Raw genomic sequence first — 18,625 nt, 5'->3', positions numbered from 1 at the left:
CCAAGATGAGGACAGCCCATGGGCGTAGTTAGGTGTTTTTTGTTCTGCCTAGTCCTGCTTCTGGAGGAGGCAATATAACCCTGTAGTTATGATTTATGGAGTGCTGTGTCTGTCGAACTCAAGAGAAATGGACTTTACGGTAAGTACAAAAATCCAATTTTTTCATTACAAGACTTATTTCATTTGAAGGGTTGAATGAAGCCAGGCATCGTTCCACACAGAAGACTGAGGACATACTGTAAGTGCATTGTATCATGTATTCATCCCCTTAGGGTGCATTACCTAAAAACCCTGCACTTACAGTGTAATGATGCAGAGATCAATGCTCTCTACATATAAAGAAAACCGATAATGGCTTCAGTTGAATTGCTCAACACCACATCCCAAAAATATATAGAAAAACCAAAGAAAGAAAGAAAGAAAATGGGATTTTTTATGTGTTGAATACTTTTCACGGAATGAACTTACAAACTCATTCATTTATAAAAGCAACAATTACATAATTGCTTTTAAAATGAATTTGAGTGCATCGCCCCTAAAAGAAGTAGTTGCACCCCTCTTGGATTCATGTTTGTTCATTTACCACAACTTGCCGGTGTACCTGTATAGTGCCAAAGCATGTTTCCAAACAAGAGACAGCTGGTGCCTTTCTAGGGGGCTACTCAGGCTCCATTCACACCTAAACGATCCAAATCGCCACGATTCAAAATCACAGGGCGATTGTCCAATGCCATTACTTCCTAATGCCCCCCCAATCGCGGCTCAATTTTGCCACTATTCTGGTGCTGCAATTGCGGCAAATTGCAACACGTGATGCTGTTGCTCTAAAGAAGCTCCTGCTCCTTTTTGAGCGACAAGTGTCGCAATTGGAAATGATTGCTCCATTGCGGCAAGGGTTAAATGCTCATAGGGGGTAGAGTAAGTAGCTTGTAGGCATTCTCTTGAGCAGGAATGTTCCTAGAACATTTAGAAAAATTCAGCTAAATTTTGTATCTGTTCTTCTGGAAAAAAAAATGTTTCACCATGTCGGTTTCCCACTTAGAGTCATATGGGAGCCTACGAGACAATTCTCCCTATTCTGGCAGCCCTAGATATAACGAGCATTTAACCCTTGCAGTGTGGGCGAATTAGGGTGGTCTGCAAGGATATTTTTCTGTTCCAGCCCAGTGTTCAGCTTTAGTGGAATTGTAGTGAGGTTAGATAGTTTGAAAATACACTTACCGGTCACTTTAGAAGGTACAGCTTGCTATTACTGGGTTGGACCCCCTTTTGTTTTCAGAGCTGCCTTAATTCTTCATGGCATAGATTCTACAAGGCGTTGGAAACATTCCTCAGAGATTTTGGTCCAATTTGACATGATAGCATCCCACAGTTGCTGCAGATATGTTTGCTGCACATCCATGATGCAAATCTCCCGTTCCACCACATTCCAAATGTGCTCTATTGGATTGAGATCTGGTTACCTTGGAGGGCATTGGAGTACAGTAAACGCATTATCATTTTGAAGAAACCCGTTTGAGATTATTTGAGCTTTGTGACATTATCCTGCTGGAAGTAGCCATCAGAAGATGGGTACACTCTAGTCATAAAGGGATGGACATGATCAGCAACAATACACAGGTTGGCCAAAGCATTTAAACAATGCTCAATTGGTACTAAGGGGCCCAAAGTGTGCCAAGAATATATTCCCCACACCAATACACAACCACCAGCTTGAACCGTTGATACAAGGCAGGATGGATCCATGCTTTCATGTAGTTTATGCCAAGTTCTGACTCTGCCATCTGAATGTCGCAGCTGAAATCGAGACTCATCGGACCAGGCAACGTTTTTTTCCAATCTTCTATTGTCCAATTTTGGTGACCCTGTGTGAATTTTAGCCCCAGTTACTTTTTCTTAGCCGACAGTAGTGGCCCCTGGTGTGGTCTTTTGCTGCTGTAGCCCATCTGCCTAAAGGTTTGATGTGTTGTTGCTTTCAGAGATGGTATTCTGCATACCTTGGTTGTAACGAGTGGTTGAGTTACTGTTGTCTTTCTATCATCTCGAACCCGTTTTCCTCTGATCTGTGACATCAACAAGGAATTTACGTCCACACAACTGCCACTCACTGGATATTTTCTCTCGGACCATTCTCTGTAAGCCCTAGAGATGGTTGAGAAAAATCCCAATAGAACAGCAGTTTTTGAAATACTGATACCAACAACCATGCCACGTTCAAAGTCTCTTAAATCCCCTTTCTTCCCCATTCTGATGCTCAGTTTGAACTTCATGAAGTCGCCTTCACCACATCTAGATGCCTAAATGCATTGAGCTGCTGCCATGTGATTGGCTAATTAGCAATTGGTGTTACCAAGTAATTGAACAAGTGTGTTACCAAGTAATTGAACAAGTGTATTTTTATGCAGTTGTATTGCAAGGTCATCTTTAAAAAGGCCATAAACCAAAGCCTAATACAAGTCAACATTTCAGCAAAGACTTTTTAAGAACAAAGCCATGGAGAGAAGCAATTAAGTGGTGACAAGTGCTGTGTGCTAACCTACTTTCGACTTGATATGTTTGTAATATTACATAAAAAAGCATGTAGTTTGCTTAGATTGGCATCATCAGGTGAGCTGTCCCACTGGGCATCATGCCTGCTAAAATGCATCCATAAATTTTAGGAAGCAGCTGCTAACTACCATGGCCAGTGAATCTCTTAATTGCCAGTTTTCTGCTGCCCAGGACTGTTCCAGTTCAGTGCCAGTCTGAGGATAAAGTTCATTTGACAATACATTTAGGATGTTGCAATGAGCATTTTAATGATTGCATTTTTTGGTATTGACCTAATTTCTGACACCTGATACCTGCCTAGTTACACATAAGAAATGTGTGTGCATTTTATTGAGTGAACTTTATTATTTTTGATAAAAGAAGTGTGTATAAATAGCTACTTATTTTTTAACGTGATCCCCAGGGTGCAAGTAAAGAGCTAATAGATTGCGCAAATATGAAAATGTCAAGGCTTAAGCTAACAAATTAAAAAGAACCGTATTGGTAATGTGTGTTTTAAATATTATATGGTGCTATGCATATGGATTCTCTTTTTAATACATTATAATATCTATGAATTTATTAAAAAGAAAAAAAGAAATAAATATATTGTACTATACTTTTGGATTCCTTTTCTAATGACCGTGCCCTATAGTTTGTTATATGGCACCCTGGGAAGTCTTTATATCCTTCTTTTTTTTTTTTTTCTCTTCCTACATTTTTCACGTCCTTTTAAAATAAGGGCAGACTGAGTGCAAATATCAACTTCTAGGGAACGCCAAGCTCAAATACTGACTTGTAGATTAAGTAGAGAGTCTCACAATGCCTAAATTATGTAACAAATGGTGCTGCACTGCCTAAATATGTGCAAGAAATTGCTGTGAATATTGTCCAAAAGTGGATAATAAATATATGCAAGAATTTTGCTGTAAATCTAGTGCCAAACAATCAATGATAAATGTGCAAATCTGCAAAGAATTTATTGGCCTCTCAAGTGGGTACAATAATTAATTCTCTGCAGAGCTACATATTTTATCATTGCTTGTTTTGCACTATATTCACATCAATTTTTTTGCACATTTTTATTATCTGCTTTTGCACATTATTAACAGCTGTTTTTTTTTTTTTTGCACAAGCTTCATCACGCTGGCAAAGGTAAATGTTTTTTACGATCTTCTTTGCAAGGAGATCTTTTATTTAAAAGAGAAGTATGGGTTAACAAAAAAAAAATTTCTCTTACGTCCTCCGACAGTCGCCGCCACTTCATAATCTTCACTAATGGGGTAATTGACCTTTGCTCCGCAGGAGTAGCTAGGCAACAAGATTTGTTAATATCAAAGCTTTTAGCATATCACACCCCTAGGGGGTGGTCCCCTCAGTCAATACCTCCCTGCTTCCTGCATTCTCAACTCAGTTTCTAATGCCTAGCTTAGGAGTAGCTGGCTGATCCTTTGCTGGGGCTTTCAGTCTCAGCCTTCTATCCTCTTTTTGATTTTATTTTGAGTATTTTTCTCTTTCTTTTACTTAGCTGTTCTTTTTCTCAGCATTAGTTTAGTTTCTTCGGATGAAGATGATCATGCGGAGCTGGGTCTCGGACTGGCCACCCTGGATCCCAGGGTTCAGGGCCAGGGGCTCCCCAGCCTGCCATCGAGCGTTCAGCTCAGGTTTCCCTGGCATATTGAACGACCCATCCCTGTTCGCTGCAGGGATGCTGCCTGTGAGGTGGCTACCTCACCGGACGCCATTTGCGGTTTCGCACCGCAGTTCCACTGCGTCCTGGCTGCGACACTCCCTGTCCTCAGTGCAGCGGTTTGGTCGCTGGAGAAGGCTCCCCACGCCATCCGGACTGGTAAGTGCAATTCTATGTGGGGACCTGTCTGTTTTGGGTGTCAGTCTGTGACTGTGTGACCCTGCGTGTCTGTGTATGTGCTGAGCTCCCTGTCAGATTCCTGTGTGGAATAGCTGCCTTTCTGTGGGCTGCGGGGGGGGGGGGCTCTCCCGCTCTGCTATGTGTGAATATGGGGCAGACTGGGCTTAGACATGTTGTGCGGAGGCCGCTACTGTGGCCCGCCATTTTTTTGCGGCAAATTATGGTGACCGGCCCTGTGTGGTACGGCGCGGTGTTTTGGCGCCAAACGCCGCCATTTTGGCGGCGATCGATCATACAGCCACATGTCGGCGCCATTTTCTCATTGCCTAAAATGCCTCAGCCGAGCGGCCATGTTTGTGTAGCCTGCATAGGCTTTATAGGGCGGTCAGTCATTGCATCACTTCCTTTTGCTCTGGAACAGCGATCAGTGGCAGCAGCCTGTGTGGTCTCTCCAGGTTTTTACCTTTTCCTTTTCCTGTATTTCCTTGCTCAGTGTCCTTATCCCTGTGGGGGTCGGTACATACAGTAGTGTGCGGTGGGCTTCGCTCGCCGCGGTCTTAAAGGGGCAGTCCTCCTTTTTCAACTATTGCTGGGGCATGGATTCTGAGGATTGCAAGTTTCCTCCCACCTTGGTGGGGGGCCAAGGGGCTGCTGCATCCCCCGAGGGGGCTGATCTGGCTGCTATTGTGGCGAACTTGGCTTCTCAGGTGCAGATGCTAATGGCTGATGGATCCGCAAAACAGCCCAGATTGTCTATTTCCTCTGATTCAGAGGGCGATGGGGCTGCTATGGCTGGAGTGCCCTTCTCTGGACCTTGGGGGGTCTGAGGGGGAGGCTGAGGTAGAAGGGGTTGATTATTCTCCCCCTGGCTCGCCTGAAGAGCTTGCACTCATGGATGAGTTGGTTGCTTCTATCAAGGAAACACTGCGTTTGCAGGATGAACCATGTCCTCCTGCTTTCATGTCCTCTTATGGGACGCAAAGGAAACGCAAAACAGCGCAGGTTTTTCCCTGCCCTGCGGAATTTCAGCGCGCTGTTGATGAGCAATGGCGCAATTTAAAGAAGCCCTTTACTGTGCCAAGTAAGTTCAAGCTGCGTTATCCCTTTACACCCACCACTGATGAGCGTTGGTGTGTGCCGCCTCAGGTGGATCACGCGGTGGCGGTTTTGAATAAATCTACTGCGATCCCTGCTGAGGATATCCCGGTGTTCCGGGACCCTACGGACAGGAGATTGGAGTCTCTTGCCCGTCATGCTTATACGGTTGCTGGTTTTATGCTGAAGCCTATTTTTGCTTCCATTTTGGCAGCCCAGGCTATTGCGGATTGGGCGCAGGTGCTCAGGCGCACCCTGGTGGCTGACTCTGCTCCGCCGACAACGTTGGCTATGGTGGATCAAATTCATCAGGGTGTCATGTATTTGTGCGATGCGGACTTGGATTTAGTCCCTTTGGCTGCACACCTCTCAAGTGTGGCGGTATTGAACCGTCGCCTGATATGGCTGAAATGTTGGTCGGTTGACCAATCATCTCGCAAGACTTTAGCTAATTTGCCCTACGCGGGATCTCGCCTTTTTGGAGAGTCTTTGGATACTCTGATAAAGGGAATTTCCGGGGGTAAGAGCACTCTCTTACCCCAAACTCACAAGAATACGTTTGTTCGCGGTAAGAAGAATACCTCGTTTAGGCCCTCTCAGGGGTCCTTTCGTGCCTTTCGGTCGCAATATAAGGGCAAGCCTTTCAAGGGCCAAGGCTCCCAGAAGAAGCCGTGGGCAGGTAAGCAGAAGTCCGGCCAGTCCGGGTCCGCTGCCCATACCAATTCGGCCTGAAGGGGCGCCCTCACCCGGTTCTGGGGTGGGGGGACGTTTGCTCGGTTTTCTACAACCCTGGTTTTCCCGCATTCGGGACAGGGGGGTTCAGGAAATCTGGATACAAGATCGAGTTTCTCTCTTGGCCGGCGAGCAGATTTTTTCCCTCAAATCTTCAGCTGTCTCCGGAGCGCTTGCAGGATCTGCACCTGGCGGTGCGGGACCTGCGGGCCCAGGGAGTGGTGGTTCCGGTGCCTCATCGGGACAGATTTCGGGGGTTCTATTCCAATCTGTTCACTGTGCCCAGAAAGGAGGGCAAGGTACGTCCGATTTTGGACTTAAAAGCTCTGAACCGCTTTGTGCGGGTTCGCAAGTTCCGCATGGAATCCCTGCGCTCGGTGGTGGCTGCCCTGGTTCCGGGGGAATTCATGGCCTCCATCGACTTGAAGGATGCGTACCTTCACATCCCCATTTTCGAGGGTCACCAGAAGTACCTTCGATTCACCATTGCGGAGGATCATTACCAATTCGTGGCGTTACCCTTTGGTCTCGCTTCGGCTCCGCGGGTTTTCACCAAGGTGCTTGCGCCGGTCCTGGCTTTATTGAGAGCCCAGGGCATCTCTGTCTTGGGGTTTCTGGACGATATCTTGATTCAGTCTGCGACCAGTCAGGGCCTGGTGAACGACCTGTCCATCACGATGCAGACTCTGCAGGAGTTCGGTTGGACGATAAATTTTCAAAAGTCAACGCTGTGTCCGTCGGTTCGTCTTCCCTACCTGGGAATGATTCTGGACTCTGTTCAAGCGAAGGTCTTCCTGCCGGAAGACAAGCTCCGGACACTTCAGGACGAAGACAGGTCCCTCGGGGACAACCAGTGCTCGTCCCTCCGGACATGTATGAGGTGTCTGGGATTGATGGTCTCGGCTTTCGAGGCGATTCCCTTCGCCCAGTTTCACACACGGGATCTTCAGGCGGAGATCCTGGCCAAGTGGGACGGGCGTCCACAATCTCTGGATCTGCGGATATCGTTGAGCCGCCTTACCCGAAGGGGTCTTTTGTGGTGGCTCCAGTCCCCGGCGGTGTCGGGGGGCAAGTCCTTTCGTCCTTTGTCGTGGACGGTGATCACCACGGATGCCAGCCTGTCGGGCTGGGGTGGTGTTCTGGGCGTTCTGTCCGCCCAGGGAACTTGGTCGGAGGAGGAATCCTCCCTTCCGATCAACATTCTGGAATTGTGAGCGATAAATCTCTGCCTTCTGCTTTGGACGGACAGGCTTCAGGGCCGTCCGGTTCGGGTGCAGACGGACAATGCCACAGCGGTGGCCTACATCAACCACCAAGGGGGCACCAGGAGTGCCCGAGCGGCTCGGGAAGTAGCCGACATTCTGTCTTGGGCCGAGACACACGTCCCAGCGATTTCTGCAGTTCACATTCCGGGGGTGGAGAACTGGCAGGCGGATTATCTGAGTCGCCAGACCCTGGACCAGGGGGAATGGTCCCTTCACCCGGATGTCTTTCAGATGTTGTGCGCGAAGTGGGGTTCCCCAGATGTGGACCTGTTCGCGTCTCGTCTAAACAACAAGGTGGAAAGGTTCGTGGCAAGGACGCGCGATCCTCGGGCAGACGCCTCGGACGCGTTAGTGGCGCCCTGGCATCAGTATCGTCTGATGTATGCCTTTCCACCGATTCAGCTGCTGTCCAGGCTCCTTCGCAGGTTGGCCTCGGAACCGCACACCGTGATTCTGGTGGCTCCAGACTGGCCTCGCCGGTCTTGGTATGCAGACCTCGTGAATCTGGCGGTCGACGCTCCGTGGCGTCTGCCTCATCGAGAAGATCTCCTGTCTCAAGGACCGATATTCCATCCTGCTTTACAGTCGCTGGCTTTAACGGCCTGGCTGTTGAAAGCCAGGTCCTGAAGGATAGGGGTCTCTCCCCTGAGGTCATTCCCACTTTGATCAAGGCTAAAAAAGCCTCTTCGGGGAAGATTTACTACCGTACTTGGAAGGCGTATTTTGCCTGGTGTGAGTCCAGGGGGTATTCCCCTCGCTCGTACTCTGTATCGAGAGTGTTGGCTTTCCTTCAAACGGGCGTGGAGCAGCGTTTGGCGTTGGCCACGATTAAGGGTCAGATTTCTGCGCTGGCCGTTCTTTCCACGCCCTGTGGCGTCTAATTCTTTGGTTAGCACCTTTGTTCAAGGGGTGCGACACTTGGCCCCTCCTCGGAGGGACCGTTTACCTCCATGGGACTTGAACCTTGTTCTGTCCGTGTTGCAGCATGCTCCCTTTGAGAAGATCAGGGAGATCTCGTCTCTGTTGTCCAAGAAGGTTGCCTTTTTGGTGGCGATCACTTCGGCTCGCAGGGAATCGGAGCTGGCGGCCTTGTCCTGCAGCTCTCCCTACTTGGTGATTCACTTGGATAAGGTGTTCTTACGACCTAACCCTTCTTTTCTTCCGAAGAGGATCTCGGAATTTCACCTCAATGAGGACATTGTCTTACCTTCGCTTTGCGCAAAGCCTAAGCATCCGAAGGAGGTGGCTTTGCATTCCTTGGATGTTGTTCGGGCGATCAGAGTTTACCTGTCTTCGACGAACTCCTTTCGCAAGTCGGATTCTCTATTCGTCCTTCCAGAGGGTCCTCGGAAGGGCATGGCGGCGTCGGCTGCGACCATCGCCAAATGGATCAGACAGACCATTGTGCAAGCCTATGCTTTGAAGGGCAAGGTTCCTCCTTTCCCTGTGAAGGCGCACTCTACCAGGTCTCGGAGTACGTCTTGGGCCTATCGTCATCAGGCTTCTGTGGCCCAGGTGTGTAAGGCGGCGACTTGGTCGTCCGTTCACACCTTCTCAAAATTTTACAAGGTGGATGTTCAGGCATCGGCAGATGCTTCCTTTGGCCGTAAAGTTCTTAGTGCGGCAGTGCCTTAGGGTCCCTTGTTTGGGTCCTTGGCTGTTGGGGTGTTTTTACCCCTAGGTTACTTGTTCTTCCTGGGTTGTTGCTCCTGTTGAGCACGTTTTCCTGTTGCCCAGTTTGTTCTCTTACTTTGGTAGTTTCTTTTTTCTGATGTGGGTACTGCGTTGCTTTAGGCGCGGCTGCGTTTTTCCCACCCCTCATGTCTACACTGCTCTGGGACGTCCCCATTAGTGAAGATTATGAAGTGGCGGCGACTGTCGGAGGACGTAAGAGAAAACTGAATTTTTGTAAAATCTTACCGTAAAATTCCTTTCTCTGAGTCCTCCGACAGTCGCCGCCTCCTCCCCTCTTTTGGGGTTTGTTTGTTTATGTACTCTACTGCTATGCTACTGAAACTGAGTTGAGAATGCAGGGAGGTATTGACTGAGGGGACCACCCCCTAGGGGTGTGATATGCTAAAAGCTTTGATATTAACAAATCTTGTTGCCTAGCTACTCCTGCGGAGAAAAGGTCAATTGCCCCATTAGTGAAGATTATGAAGTGGCGGCGACTGTCGGAGGACTCAGAGAAAGGAATTTTACAGTAAGATTTTACAAAAATTCAGTTTTTACTCGCCTAGATGGCTCTAAGACTGAGAACTGAGCAATCAAAGACCTCTGACCATGAGCAGAGAGCTGGTCTGCTCCTCCAATGCTCACTGGAGTGCTGAACTATGGAGGGGGGTGGAAGTGGTTGGCTCAGCCTCTCAGCAGGTCGCTGAAAGGCTGAGCCAGCTGCCGGTTCAGGCTTCTGGGTGGATCCCGACCGTGTGTGTGTGTGTGTGTGTATGTATATGTGTATATTATATATATATATAATATGTATATGTATGTATGTGTTTTTATATGAGGAGCCTTGAAAGCATTGCAGCTGTGTTGAGCAAATCCTGCGTGCAATGAAGGGCTCTTGCAGACTGTCTGTGTAGGCTGCCTGCTTGTACCTCGTACAGGCATGCAGTTAAACACTGACAGGAAGCATTGATGACTTGGATAGCGCCCTGGTAGTTGAGAATTACATGCCAACAGCCGCAAAGGCTGTCCGGGACTTGTAGTTCTCACATTCAAAAAGCTATGTGAATAAAAGACACGGACAGACACAGCCCCGCAAGGCTGCGTTTAAATTGAATTGTGACAGTGAATGGGGGAGGAAGGTCACCCGCACTCTCACAACGGGGGGGGGGGGGGGTTTGCTGCATCTGTAGCATGTTACACCCTGAATATGGATGTAACATGTTACAAAGAGTGAACTTATCCTTTTAGGCACCAAACTTTCCTGTTAACCCTTGAGCTTTTTCTGAAATATGACCTTTTTTTAAGGTATATTTGCTACATAATTATTATATTCTTTAATAATTTAATTATATTAAATAATAATTTTAAATTTTAAAGAGTAACTCTACTTTTCTCTATCGTTCATTGACAGATGCAGTAACAGTAGGGTTATACTGCCCCCTACAGGAGTAGGCAGAAAAAAAAGTTCTGGCTACGCCTATGGGCAGTCACAGGAGGTATACTCCCTCTCTACACTATAGGATGTCAGTTTTTTTCTGCCTATTCAGGAGTAAGGACCTAGTTCCTTGCTGGGATCTCTGGTCCTGGCAAACGTTTTTTCTAGATAGCTTTTTTTATCCAGATTTTTTCCTGTGAGATCTACAATCAATTAAGCCGAACTGGGCGACGGGCTGGATATATAGATCCAGTGAGCTCCCGCTCTGCTCTAGGTTGGCAGCAATATAGTCCCACCGGATGGGGACTAGCCCTGCGAGTTAAACGTCTCGCCAGGTTGCATACGACCGGGTCTAGGCCCGCATTGCAGCGTTCCTATTGGCCGACAGAACCCCTCTCCACCGAAGTGGGGGGGGGGCTGTCAGGAGATGGCGCCCGCCAGTTACAGGTATTGTGAGTAATTGTTCCCCCCTCTCCCCCTGGTGGGTTTTGGGGTGGACGCGGGCCCCTCCTTAGGACGGTCGCACCCCCCCCCCTTACCTGTTACAGCAAGGAGTAATAGTTCTGGTTCCGTCTTCGGAACATTTTCAGGGCTTTTACGGTCCCCATGAAGAAAGGCAAGGTACGTCCAATTCTGGACCTAAAGACACTGAATTGCTTCGTGCGAGTTCAAAAATTTAAGATGGAATTCATTCGCACGGTGGTGGCTTCCCTACATCAGGGGGATTTCCTGGCCTCCATAGATCTCAAAGTGCCTACCTTCACATTTCAATATGTGCAGGACATCAACAGTTTCTGCATTTTGCCGCGGGAGTGGATCATTTTCAGTTTGTGGCGCTACCCTTTGGTCTCCCCTCTGTTGCTTGGGTCTTCACAAAGGTGTTGGCTCTGGTCCTGGCGTTGTTATGACAGCGGGGGATATCGGCCCTGGGTTACCTGGACGATCTGCTTCTCCGTGCAGAGTCTCCCACAGGGCTGGTAACTTAGAGGTCACCATAAGGACTCTGGAGGAGTTTGGGTGGATTCTGAACCTTCAGAAGTCATCCCTGGTCCCTTTCTTGAGACCGGATTATCTGGGTCGGACTTTGGGCTCGTCCTCAGCCTGGGTGTTTCTTCCTCCCGACAAACTTCAAAAACTCCAGACTGCGATTCAGCTATTGCTGTCCAGCAAATAGTCGTCTCTTCAGACTTGTATGAGAGTTCTGGGACTGATGGTGTCATCCTTCGAGGCGGTCCCTTTCATTCAATTCCACATGAGAATCCTCCAGAAGGAAATCCTTCTCAAATTGAACAAAGATCCAAATTCTCTGGACAAACAGATCCAGCTGAGCCAGGTGACCAGGGGGTCCCTGATTTGGTGGCTTCGGTCCCCGACGCTCAAGCAAGGAAGTCCTTCCTTCCCCTATATTGGACAGTTGTCACCACGAATTCCAGTCTGTCTGGGTGGGGAAGTGTTCTCGGCAAGCTTTCTGCTCAAGGGGTCTAGTCCCTGGAAGAATCCAGGTTACCGATCAATGTTCTGGAGCTGAGAGCGACCTGGCTTTGCCTAGTCCACTGGACAGAGTACCATCAGGGCTGTCCAGTGCACATTCCATTGGAAAATGCCACGGCCGTGGCTTATATCAATCACCAAAGGGGCACCAGAAGTGTCCTTGCAGCCTTGGAGGTGGCAGGCATCCTTCGTTAAGCCGAATGCTTTGTTCCAGCTCTCTCCGCCGTTCACAATCTAGGAGTGGAAAATTAGCAGGCGGATTACCTCAGTCATCAGACCTTATGATCAAGGGGAACGGTCTCTCCATCCGGAGGTGTTCTAGCAGTTGTGCCTTCGCTGGGGCTCTCCAGATGTAGATCTGTTGGCGCTTTGAATCAACAGAAAAGTGCAGAGGTTTGTGGCCCGCTCTCGGGATCCTCTGGCCGACGCCACAGACGCGCTGGTGGCTCCGTAGGGTCAGTATCAGCTGATGTATGCCTTTCCCCCTCTCAAGTTGTTGCCAAAACTTCTTCGCAGGATTGAGGCAGAAGGGATTCAGGTCATCTTTGTGGCTCCGGACTGGCCTCGCCGAACTTGGTACTCCGACCTTGTCAGGCTAGTCGCAGACGTTTTTTTGGAGACTTCCTCTCAGGGAGGATCTGTTGTCTCAATGGCCAATCTTCCATCCTGCTTTACAGTTGCTGGCTTTGACGGCTTGGCTGTTGAAAGCCAGGTGCTGAAAGACAGGAGATTGTCTGCTGCAGTGATTCCCACTCTGCTTAGGGCAAGGAAAGCGACTTCTAGAAAGATCTATCATTGTACGTGGAAGTCGTAAATTGCATGGTGTGAGTCTCTTGGGGGTCCCCCTCGCTCTTACTTGTTGGCTCGGATCTTGGCCTTCCTTCAACAGGGAGTTGATTAAAAATTGGCCTTGAGTACTATCAAGGGTCAGGTTTCGGCCTTGGCAATTTTCTTCCAAAGGCCATTAGCTACCCATTCCCTGGTGCGTAATTTTATCCAGGGGGTGCGACACTTGACACCTCCGGTGCGACCTCTGTTGCCACTTTGGGACCTTAATTTGGTGCGGTCAGTTCTCCAAAACCTTCCTTTGAAAATATTCAGAAGATTCCCCTGCTTATCTTATCCCATAAGGTGGCCTTCTTGGTGGCTATTACTTCTGCACGCAGGATGTCGGAACTGGCAGCGTTGTCCTGTCGTTCTCCCTATCTTGTGTTTCACAGGGATTAAGTGGGGATTCGTCCTAGTCCGTCCTGAAGGGGGTTTCGGGTTTCCACTTGAATGAGGACATTGTGCTACCCTCCTTGTGTCCTAAGCCTAAACATCCTAAGGAATTTGCAATGCATACTTTGGATGTGGTTTGGGCAATCAGGATGTACTTGGCGACTACTGAGTCTTTTTGTAAGTCAGATTCGCTCTTGGTACTCACGGATGGCCCAAAGAAAGGGCTGCCTGCATCTGCTGTGACTATTTCCAGATGGATTAGACAGACAGTTGTGCAGGCTTAGTCACTTAAGGGTCAGGTTCCACCTCCCCCTGTTAAGGCGCATTCTACTTGGGCACTTAGTGCTTCCCGGGCCTTTCACCATCGGGCATCTGTGATTCAGGTTTGCAAGGCTACCTGGTCATCTGTTAATACCTTCACGAGGTTTTATAAGGTGGGTGTGCTGGCATTTGCAGATGCCTCCTTTTGGCCGCAAAGTTTTGCAGGCTGCTGTTTAAGGGGGGGTTTTGTCTCCCTTGAGGGTGTTTCATGTTTTTCAGGTGAGTCTTATCTGGTTGTTCTGATGAGTTCTATGTTGCCTGTTTGGCTATGGTTTAGCCTTGGAGAATTATTTTCTGCTGTTCCCATCCCTCATGTTTTATGACACTGCTTTGGGACGTCCCTACTGTTATGAAGAACAGAGACTGCATCCGTCAATGAACGATATAGAAAATTGGATTTTTGTCTTACCGTAAAAGCTTTTTCTCTGAAGTTCATTGACGGACACAGTACCCGCCCCTCTTTTTTGAGTTGGGTTGGTATTGTTCTCTCTGACAATGAACTTCAGAGAAAAGGATTTTACAGTAAGACAAAAATCCAATTATGTTGAGGGGAAAAAAAACACTATGGATGATCAATGAACATTGCTGGTATTTTAACAAACTTTGTTGCAGATTACTACAATTGCTATAATACAATGTGCGACTTTTTCATTAATAATCAGCAGATGCTCTTGGAGGGTTCTAATGAACAAAATTGCAAGGTCATAATCCCTTTTACATGTGATTCACCCTTGGGCGGCGCCTTGCCAAAAATGAAATGTTTGTTGCAGATGCCTAAAATATCATTTGTATCTTAGTGCAGACTTCTTAAAGAACCAATGAGTCAATCAAACACGCAGGAAATTACATTTCTGGGGGGAGTTCTGTACACCATCTGTGTACAGAATGCCTCCAGGTTGCTAGATTACATTACATTTTAGAGAAAATTACAGCACTGCAGATTTAAAATTAAAGGTAATTTTAATAAGATTCAGTTGCAATATGAATAGTTTAGCAATTGTATATGCTATACTATTTTTTTTATTTTTTTTTTATTTGCTATTTTTTTCCATATGAAAGTAGGTGGCCCTTTAACTTTATCTGTTTTGTATTTGTGCAAACTGGCTATTGTGATGTATTGTAATATATATTACTTTTTCCATTACCCTAGCCATCAGTATCCTATAAAGATAGCTTGGAGTATCTATTAAATCTAAATGGTAAATAATTTTAAAATCTGTAACTGCAGAGGGGCGTTGTTTTTTTAATTTTGTGTCTGTTTTTATTGCAGGATTGGTAAAGGATTTCAAGGAGTGATGAAAAGATGGGGATATAGTGGACAACCAGCATCGCATGGACAAACCAAAACACACCGTAGGCCTGGTGCTATTGCTGCTGGAGTAAGTAAAAAAATGTCTTTATCCTTTTTGTTTCATACGGAGTACAACTCTATTATATACCAGTAATGTTCAGCAGTGCTTTCTCTAGGCTTGTAAAAGTTAAAGCGGTGATAAACTGCAGTTATTGAAAAAAAAAAAAAAATTCCCTGCAATGCAATGTCATTATTATTATTATTATTATTATTATTATTATAATACAGGATTTATATAGCGCTAACAGTTTACGCAGCGGTTTACAATATAAAAAAGGAAACAATACGGTTACAATACAATAAAATACAAGAGGATTAAGAACGCCCTGCTCAGAAGAGCTTACAATCTAATAGGGTGGGCAGTTGTTATAAGAGGTTTTAAATGTGGTGAATGAGCTGATGGAAGAGGTAAAAGATTAGTTGGAGGAGTGATAAGCTTCCCTTAAGAGATGAGTTTTCAGGGATCGCCTGAAGGCAGCTAGAGAAGGAAATAGCCAGACAGGTTGAGGTAGAGTGCTCCAGAGGATGGTAGAGGCTCTGGAGAAATCCTGGCGATGAGCATGGGAGGAGGAGACAAGGGAGCTTGAGAGTAGGAGGTCTTTAGAAGAGCGGAGAGGACGGTGTGGGTGATGTTTGGAGACAAGATTTGTGATGTAGCTCGGGGCAGAGTTGTTAATGGCTTTGTATGTTGTAGTTAGTATTTTGAATTTAATTCGCTGGGCAATCAGGAGTCAGTGTAAGGATTGGCAGAGAGGGGTTGCCTGGTAGTAGCATTCATGAAAGACTGAAGAGGGGATAGCCTATGGAGAGGTAGGCCTATGAGAAGGGAGTTGCAATAGTCAAGGCGTGAGATAACAAGGGAGTGAATGAGTAGCTTGGTGGTTTCAGTTGTTAAAAAGGGGCGAGTTTTAGAGAGGTTACGGAGGTGAAGTCTACAAGCTTTTGACAACTATTGAATTTGGGGCTGAAAGGACAGGTCATAGTGCAGGATTACACCTAGTACCCTGGCATGAGGGGAGGGATTGATGGTTGCATTACTAATTTTGATGGAAAAGTCATGGTGGGGGCATGGGCAGGGGGATTTTTACCAGCTCAGTTTTAGAGCGATTTTGTTTGAGAAAGTGGTGCAACATCCATGCTGATATGTCAGTAAGTAAGTTAGTAATGCGAGAGGAGACTGAAGGAGTGAGGCGAGGAGTAGACATAGATTTGAGTGTCATCGGTGTATAGATGGTATTGGAAGCCATGGGGGGTTATCAAGTGACCAAGGGAGGCCGTGTAGATAGAGAAGAAAAGGTGTCCAAGAACAGAGCCTTGGGGAACCCCCATAGAAAGGGGCAAGAGATAGAGTTGTAGGTAACACTGAAGGAGCACAGTGATAGGAGGAGAACCAAGATAGAGCAAAATCTTGGAGGCCAAGGGAACAGAGTATTTTAAGAAGGAGCGGGTACATCGCAAACTAGCACATTATGAGAAACTTACTTTAGAACAAAGCCCTCCAGCGTCGTGCTGTCATCGCTGAGAGGGCTGACATCTTCCCCCGATCTTCCTTCCGGGTTAGTGGCCCCCGGCTACATGAGTGGCCAGGGGCGCAATGACTTCACCGGCTGCATGCACTCTGAATATCTCCTAAACCAGAGGTCTTCAAACTATGGCCCTCCAGTTGATTAGGATCTACAATTCCCATCATGCCTGGTCATGCCTGTAAATGTCAGTTTTTTTAATGGCTCATGGGATGTGTAGTTCCGCAACAGCTGGAGGGCTGTAGTTTGAGGATCCCTGTCATAACCGCAAGTTAAAGATATATCCACAGTACCTACAGGTAAACCTTATTATAGGCTTACCTGTAGTTATAAGTGGTGTAACAGAGTTTACTACCACTTTAAGTTCATTCAAAACTGATATTTCATATCCGTTTTTATAGCAATCTTATGCCTTCCATCAGTGTCTGGTTAAAGCTTGTAGGAGCAGTTTCCATTCTTCTCTGACTGACCTATGATGCTCCAGGACCCCCGACCATCTCTCTGGACAGTGCTGATTGGCCACCAACGTACCCATAGAGCCTGGTTTGGTGGTCGCATGCACACGCCCCCTGCTGACCCATGCTTTGATTGGACACTGCATAAGTTTGTCAGCAAATTTCAGCCAATGATTTATGGCCTGCTAGTTGGCTGTGGCCAATCACAGCACAGACTTCTGTGTTGACAAACACACAAAACTCTGTAAACAGACAGGGATCAGTTTTTTTTTTTTTTTTCCTGAAATTAAGGGTCCTTTCACACAGCCGCTCCGTGTGTCCGCAAATCATCCTATTTTTTTGCGGATGATTGGCGGACATAATGTAAGTGAATGGCACTGCGGATGTCAGCGGAATACCATCCGCTGACATCCGATTTTCCTCCTTTCAGTTCTGTTCCGTTTTTTGGAATGGAACAGAACCCTATTTTTTCTTCCGTGTAAAAAACGGAAAGGAAGGAAAATCGGATGTCAGCGGTGTCATCCGCTGACATCCGCAGTGCCATATACTTACATTATGTCCGCATATCATCCGCAAACGGATGGGATGATATGCGGGCACACAGAGCGGATGACAGAAATGTCATCCACTCCGTGGAAAAAAAAAGTCCCGCAGCGGACCTTTCACACGGAGCGGCCGTGTGAAAGAAGCCTAAATCTTCAGTTCAGGGCAAAAAAGCAGCCAGATCTGGTAGTAAAAGCAGCACACAATTAACCCCTTTATTGCCCCTTTATATTAGCCCCTTCCCAGCCAGTGTCATTAGTAAAGTTTACAGTATTCTCACTAATCACTGTGTTACTGTTACTAGCGACGCCTGTGTCAGTTTGTGACCCTTCCAGCGCCAGATTGCCCACCACACTAGAACAGTCACACTATATGTCGCTGATTACTGCCATTACTAGTGTAGTGTCTTTACTGATCAGTATCTTGAATATGGTCAGAACTATACTAGTGTCCCCAAAAGCGTAGTTTGGCTTTTACCAAAGACATGTAGAAGAATACATTTTGGCCTAAATTTATGAAGAAATTAGATTTTATTGGATATATTTTCTGTTCTGTATTTTTACGTAATAAAAATAAAAAAAACAGTGAAAAGCAAGTACCACCAAAAGGAAAGAAATGTGAAAAAAAATTATATAAATTTAATTTGTGTACAGTGTTCTATGACACATGTATGTATGTATGTAGTCCTGTTAACCACTTCCCACCTGTAGGACATCATATGATGTCCTGGACTTCGAGTGGAGATATCTAAATGATGCCTGATCACTCAGATATCTTTTTTTTTTTTTTTTTTTTAGCTAGCGATTCTCTGCAAAGTAAAAGCAATCATAGCAGCTTAGGGGCGGGAGGAGGGGGATGTACCTGCCCTCCGGTGCTTCTCCCGGCTTGCCGGTGCATTCGGGGGCCAGGGAATGAATCCATCGGCAGCGGTTTACTCTGAGGCCAGTAGCAACGCCACTTTCGGCGCCAGCAGATGTAAACACTGAGATTGACTTTTTTTTTTTTTTTTTTTAATCTCAGTTTTTTTCAGCATAGAGGAGAGATCTGGGTGACTGTAAAGAGGACCTGTCATGCCCTATTCCTTTTACAAGGGAAAGTGTAAAAATAAGTAAATAAAAATATA

At 46.7% G+C, this 18,625-nt stretch overlaps 1 protein-coding gene across 1 annotated transcript in view; it reads left to right on the top strand.

Moving 5' to 3' along the window:
• Positions 1–18,625, top strand: part of MRPL3 (mitochondrial ribosomal protein L3) — a 185,831-nt gene that overhangs the window by 100,130 nt on the left and 67,076 nt on the right. Inside the window, exon 7 of the mRNA XM_082258377.1 lies at positions 14,901–15,009. Within this exon, the coding sequence (XP_082114503.1) occupies positions 14,901–15,009 (109 nt within the window). The remainder of the gene's footprint in view (positions 1–14,900; positions 15,010–18,625) is intronic.

Source organism: Pelophylax lessonae, assembly GCF_965119305.1.
Source record: "Pelophylax lessonae genome assembly, chromosome: 5".
Lineage (NCBI taxonomy): Eukaryota > Metazoa > Chordata > Amphibia > Anura > Ranidae > Pelophylax > Pelophylax lessonae.
Note: the sequence above shows the minus strand (reverse complement) of the source record. Positions and strands in the feature narration are given on the sequence as shown.